General features: G+C 47.4%; 1 protein-coding gene across 1 annotated transcript; it reads right to left on the reverse strand.

Moving 5' to 3' along the window:
* Window positions 1–222: 222 nt before the first annotated feature.
* LOC124232140 (disintegrin and metalloproteinase domain-containing protein 21-like) lies at window positions 223–2,430 on the reverse strand. The gene has a single exon (XM_046649098.1). It carries the CDS (start codon window positions 2,428–2,430, stop codon window positions 223–225), a length of 2,208 nt encoding a protein of 735 aa, XP_046505054.1.
* Window positions 2,431–6,763: the final 4,333 nt, after the last annotated feature.

A 6,763-nucleotide genomic window follows, 5' to 3' on the forward strand; every position in this document is an offset into this window, starting at 1 on the left:
TGCTTTTTTAAGATTTATTTCAGAGTGCTGGTCAGTGACCTACCAGGGAGACCTGGCATGAGAATGCTGACACCTCTCGCTCCACTCATGATGTGTCGGGGGACCCCTGTGTCTCCTGCAGACTTCTGGGAATGTGGGCTCCGGCTTTGCCAACTCTTTACTGATTTTTTCACACATGTTCCTTGTCTATTGCCTACAGTCGCACAGGGGTGGGAGGCTGATTTATCGTTTAGTTTCACCAACTGTCACTTCCTTTACTTCAGTGACCTTGACAGTTCTTACATTTGTGGCCACGCCAAAGAGGAGTGCGGCTATTAAGGCATAAATGCGGGCAAAGAGCACTCTCAGATACACCACTGGCCACAGGCTGGCTGTCACCTTCCGCTGTTTTCTTGGAGGGGGTCCGCTGTCAACGCTCCCTCCTGCACCTTTCTGTAAGCACCTTGGAGGTTCCCACCCTTCATGGCAATGGCAATGCCTCAGATTGTTGCAGACTCCTCTCAGATTGCATTTCTCAGGGGTACAGTCATAATTCATTGCCTCGATAGAACCATTGCAGTAGCTATTTTGACAGTATCTTCCAGAATCACAGAGGCTACCATCTCTCACAGGACCCACATCTGTTGTTCCGGTCCCACGGTGTGAACCCACCCCGAAGCACAAGTGATCTAAGATAAGAGACTGATGGAAGGCGACGTGTTCCTGCAGCTGCGGAAGGTGCGTGACGTTGATGCACTGCAGCCTTCCACACAGAATATCCGCGTTCGCACAGGACCCAAATCTGTACGTCATTTCGGCTCTTCTGCAGTGTCCAAATCGATTGGCTCTTTTATTTATTTCATAGCAGCTCCTTGGAGCATTCACAGCCTTTCCCCCAAAGATTTCTTTGCAGTGAATGCTGCGGTCAGTGCAATTTCCACGGTAGCAGTAGCCGTCTTCAGTACATGGAGTTCCATCTTGCATATAAACGTCGTTAGGGCATTTTGAGCTTAACCCTCGGCAGTACTCGGGAAGATCACATATATTTTGGATTGGTCTGCAAAGCATCCCAGCAGGGGAGAAGGTGCAGTTTGTACAGCATCTGCCTGTGTCACAGGCGCTTCCAGTCGTAAAGCGACAGTTGCTATTGCAGCATGGGCTGCTGTAACACTGCTTGAAGGAGCCGCAGTCACACTGCTCCGTTTCTTCCACTACATGGTTTCCACAACGATCTTGTGTCAGGCTTTTATTTAAATACACCCTCTGGGTGGAGAACACACATTTGGATACATCGTTACCAAGTATGTGCTGGGTATGCATAAAGGAACAGTTACTGAAGGCATCCGTCATCACAGGGTATCTGTACATGATGCACGTGGTCCTTCTCTGGCAAACACAAGTGGATTCATCGAAATACAGACCAAACGATCTCCCTATCTGTTGAGATGCTATGATAGCCAGCAATAAATAGTGTCTTCCTAGAGCACCCAGCATGATAAGATTGTGAGCCTGGCACATGGAATATATGCCTGGATTAAACTGAAGTTCATGAGGCCCGTCACGTTTCACGATTAGACTTGAATGTGGACTCATAGCTCTATTCAGCGTGTTAGAAAAATAGTTATAAAAACCACTGCCTGGCACCCTATGGTCATTCATGTCAGCTGGATCTCTCTGGTCAAAAATAACTATGGCAGTAAGAAACATACCAAGATCAAGACCTCTCCAGATTGAATCAATTATAGTACTTAGATGTATCAGAAAGGTTGCACATTTGGATACATTGTTGTACACACGGTACATCCTGTTGGAAGTCATTACAAGGGCTTTTATTGATCCATAGTGGGATGCAAAGACCCTAGAGGAGAGCCTGGGCTCTGCACTGGCATTTGCCTGAGAGAACAGGGGGTCCCTATCCTCCTTGTATCCCAGTCTATACGCAGGTCCTGTGGCGTTGGTGTCGGCCACTATCTGAGAAACAATGTGTTCAAACCTTTGGGAATCCTTGAGTGGTTTGATTTCATAGGCAAGGTCATCCAACTTCATGATGCCTTCGATACCCCCGTAGCACGTCTCCACGGTGACCATGGAAAGAGGAATCTCCTCCAGGTAGCCAAGGTAATAACAGTCTTGAGGGATGAAGGGGGAGTCCACCTGTAAGGCTCCTTGGTCATCCTGAGTCATCAGCAGCAGATGTCTAGGCACAAACAGTTTCTTGCGCCGCATGTGGATAACGTGTCTCTGGCCCCCAAAACGCAGGCTGTAGGAGACCCACCCTGGCATCTGAACGCCTTTGCCGCTCTGCAACTCCTTCCTGGGAATCACCACCTCGGAGGAGATGTAGCGCCACGAGGGACGGCCTTGAGAACACTGGCCTGGAGCCAGCACTGCCCAGAGCCCAAGCAGCAGGAGGGGCGTCCTCAGGGTCACCTGGGTCTCTGCCAGCCTCATGGTCCTGCTCAGGGACATCTGTCAATGAGGGTGGATAAAGGGACGATCCTCAGGGAAGCCAGGTCTCAACCATCTGCTGTGGCCACTTCCCACCACAGAGAGAGACACTGACCGTGAACAAAGGACAGCCTCAGGCTGCCAGCACCCTACCCCTGGGTGGGTCACCTGAAGGAGTTAGGTCACAGTCGCCGGGTGTGGCAGTGGGTGGGCCTGGGCATGAATGCAGCAGGGGTTCGTGTGGCAGAGCGGGGAGGGCTGCGTCCCTGATTGTTAACACGGAAAGGAGATGGGAGAAGGAAGCAGAGGCGTGTCCCTGTTCAACATGTTCAAAGTACCCTCTGGCTGTTTGAATCCATGATGTGCAATCAGAACAATTAACTTCTCTACCACCTCTGTCCTGCGCTGCCTCGGGTCCCTTTCTGTGGATTGCTCTTTCCCCTCGTTGTAAAGTACCACTTCTTCCTACTTCTTTGGCAGGTGGAGGTAGACACTGTTAATTTTACCTTTATAGGTGTTGAAAGGATTTTAATTTTATCATTACACGTGTCTTTCTCTGGTTTGCAGGGAAGGTACGTGGGAACCGTCTGATCCTTCGGGTTGCAGCTTCCGGGCTTTGATTGGGCTTCCTGCGTCAGCACTGAGAGTGGGCTTGGTATTTCCCCAGTGCTCCATGGGATGGGACAGACTCCCACGGCTCTCCTTGTTCCCAGGGGTCCTGTCTGACCTGACGCTGCGGGAGTCGGGCCCAGGACTGGTGAAGCCCTCGCAGACCCTCTCCCTCACCTGCACTGTCTCCGGGGACCCTGTCACCAGCAGTTACTACTGGAATCGGATCCGTCAGCGTCCTGAGAAAGGGTGAGTGTCTGTCACAGTTTATCCTTCAATGAGACACACGATTCATTTGAAGGCATACAGATAGACCACGGCACAGCCACCTGACCAACAACCCCTCTTAAAGGGTTACTCATCAATACTCCTGTCCCCAAATGTTAATAAACTATTGAAAATCCCAATTTATGTTAGTTGAATCTACAGAAGGGCCACTGTAGGACTCACCAATGCCACAAGGCACAGCGCCGCTCAAAGCATACAGCTCTAAGCTTCTGGAGACACCTTCGCCAGCTCTGCCATGACCCAGGTGGAGCCGGCATCAGGCAAGGACCCCCAGTGAGTGGCGATCGACATGGACGCTGGTAGCCCATGTGTTCCCAGATCTTCTCAGAACGATTCGTCTTCTCTGTGGACAGTTGTGTGAGCACAGCCTATCTGCAGATCGATGGGCTGAGGTCTGAGGACATGGCCAAATATTACTCTGGGAGAAACAGTGTGAAAATCCATGTCCTGAGTGTCAGAAACCCTGAGGGAGAAGGCGGCTCTGCCAGGCTGAGGCAGTGACAGGAACAATGTGGTGCACCCTTTCTCTGGCTAAGTATATCCTTGCAAGAACCTTCACTAACTATTCTGGCTTCTCCACCTCAGCCCAAGACTGAACCATCTGGACGGGGAGAGGGCACCTGTGCAGAAGACACCAGGAAGGTGGGGGCCCCAGAGCTGTCTCAACTTCCTCCTCAGACCTGGATCCTGGGGCTCCTTCCCTGGTGCAGCTGCCAGCTAGACAATTAGCCCCATCTCTCTCCATGGCCAGTGAGATTTGACTCAGTGCTTTCTGTGTGAATGAAACTTGCTAATTTGTCAGAAGACAGCATCAGCTCTTCACTCTGTGGGATCCTTGGATCTGTGCAGGAGTTGGGCTACTTAATGCCCCTTCTCTAGATTACATACGAATAACCTAATGCCCTCGAGGATAAAAATATTCATAAAATTATTTAAAAAATACTCCTCTCTCAACCCTATGTATTCTGTTCCCCCTTAGCAAAGGGATCTTTCAATGACTATGTCTAGTGGATAAATAGATAGATGCGCAGGGAGAGGGGAGGCAGATTCAGTTCAATTAATGAAAATGACAAGTACTAATAGAACTTTGGGGTTGAGCTCTGAGATGACATAGATGTTAATAACGTCGAGGAAAATAATCGAGGTAATGAGGTTTGCAAAGTTTCATCTATGTATTTCCTTTATTCATTGCAAATTATAATGAGAATTTCTGAAAAAAAGGGCAGCAAAGTTTGGGTAACTCTTCAGAGGATTAAAGGGAGTGACCTGAAAGAGGTGGACAGACGATGGACACAGGGAGGGTGCCTGGTAGGCAGAAGGGTCTCTGAGCACAACATTGAAGGGGCCATAAATATCAGAATACAGGGACCATGGTCCCGATCGAGGGCAGGGCTCTCGTCCCTGAGCATCCCAGAGCCCAGGACACACCAGGATGGGACCTTGAATTCACCAGGAAGGGGAAACAGCAAAAGCCTGGAGTTGAGCCAGGGGCTGGTCTGCAGTGGGTGCTCAGGAGCCTCGGGGCATATTTAAAAGGAGGATTGGGAGTGAGGGGTTTCCTGTTGGGGGTCTCAAATTCCTATTTCTGTGACCAAATGTATGCTTAGATGTCTTCTGTATATTTTCCTGCCTGAGTCCCAATTCTCCTTATACCATCAGACTCTGAGAAAATGGGTCAGTATTCCTCTGCCATCATCAATTCAATAATTGGAAGACGCTGAGTTACACAGATGTGTAATCCCTTTCCTTACTTGATCTGTTCTCCACCTGAAGGTGTGATTCTTTCTGATGTACGTCATTAGGTTTTTTGGATGTATTCTATGGGTTGTTTTAAGGAAGATGTGGGAGAAAGCCTTAGACAAAATTATACAAAATTTTACAGCTCCAATGACATTTCTTCTAGCCTGCCTATGCTGAAGATGTAGTTATTCAGATTAAATTAAAGTCATAGGCACTTACCCAAAGGGAATAGGAGTTTAGAAGGACTATCCTTTGTTGTAGAATTATGTATATACCAAAGGTGGCATCAAAGTATTATTTTAAGTATGAAAATATGCATCTTAATTACTAGCAACTGTGGATATTTTAATTTTTTGAGTGTGTGACGATGATGTCTATGTTGCTAATCCCCTCTAACGCCTTTTAAATAATCTATAAAATTATCTATCGATCTATCGATCCATCTATCTATCATCTATTTGGAGTCTCCTCGTCTAGCTCAGCATTTATGTTATCGGCACATGTTCTTCAGGACTATGATCATTATCTCTGCAATTTTTAATTATACCCCTAATATCAGATCCCTACAGCTTCCAGCTTAGTCACTCCATTGTGTTTCCAGATGGTTATATGAATATGAACTCTATGCATAAGTTACTGATGATCTCTGCTGTACCAACAGAAAAGCTATAAACTTTCTATAAAACAATTACCACTACCCTCAGTAAACACCTCCTGACTGAGGTAGATTTCTCAGGGAAGGGGAGGAGCCCTCCCACCGTAGGAATCATTTCTGTAGACAACATAAGGCTATCCTTGCCTTGGTGTCTGTGTACTTGAGGACGTAGGCACCTATTCCAGTCTTCATAGACTGATTTCCACAAGCAAAGCCCTTCACCACTGAAGCATCCAAAATCAGAGGTGTCCCAGTCTTCCTCTGCTTTGGAGACAGTTGTACAGATCAAAGTAAGATCAAAGTTCTGAAATTAAAAGAAATCTGATTTAGGAAGGACTGGCCTCTAGTCATTGCTACATTTACACCAACACTGACATCAAAATATTATTTCACTATGAAATTATATTTGTAGCAATTGTTAATTTATATTGTATTCAATCATTTTCTTTAATTTGTGAAGCTGTACACACAAAAGGTTGACACCTTTTAATATCTATTTGAAAGACGCACAAGATTAAAATAAATAGTGATTTACTCACGTGGTCCAACACGGATTCTTAGGGCCAGAAAAGTGAGCCTGCCTTTGACCTCTTTCCACCTCAACTTCATATAGAAAGTGCTCTCCCATTAAGATCAACATGCCTTGTGGGTTCAATGAAGACACACCAACAAGGGCCCCAGAAGGACCAGGGTTCTGACCTCGGTCCCTCCCCATTAACAAGGACTGGGCTCCCCACATGCAAATTTCTCTTCAAGGTCTAGGGTAAAATCAACTCTTCAGCTGTGGGAGCTCACATATCTCTCCTCAGACAGAATTGAGGTCTCGAGGGAAGGCAGAGCTGTGGTCTAGAAGAAGATGAGATTGTTTGGTCTTCTCTTTTGCTTGGTGGTGGCTCCACAAGGTGAGTTTCTTAGATGGCAAACATGGTTCTATGGGGATGGCTCTGAGTGCCTATGACTGACAGAGACTGATTCTCCTTGTCCCCAGCTGTCCTGCCCCGTCCCAGGTGCAGCTGCAGGAGTCAGGCCCAGGTCTGGTGAAGC

Source organism: Equus quagga, unplaced genomic scaffold, assembly GCF_021613505.1.
Source record: "Equus quagga isolate Etosha38 unplaced genomic scaffold, UCLA_HA_Equagga_1.0 HiC_scaffold_2740_RagTag, whole genome shotgun sequence".
Classification (NCBI taxonomy): Eukaryota; Metazoa; Chordata; class Mammalia; order Perissodactyla; family Equidae; genus Equus; species Equus quagga.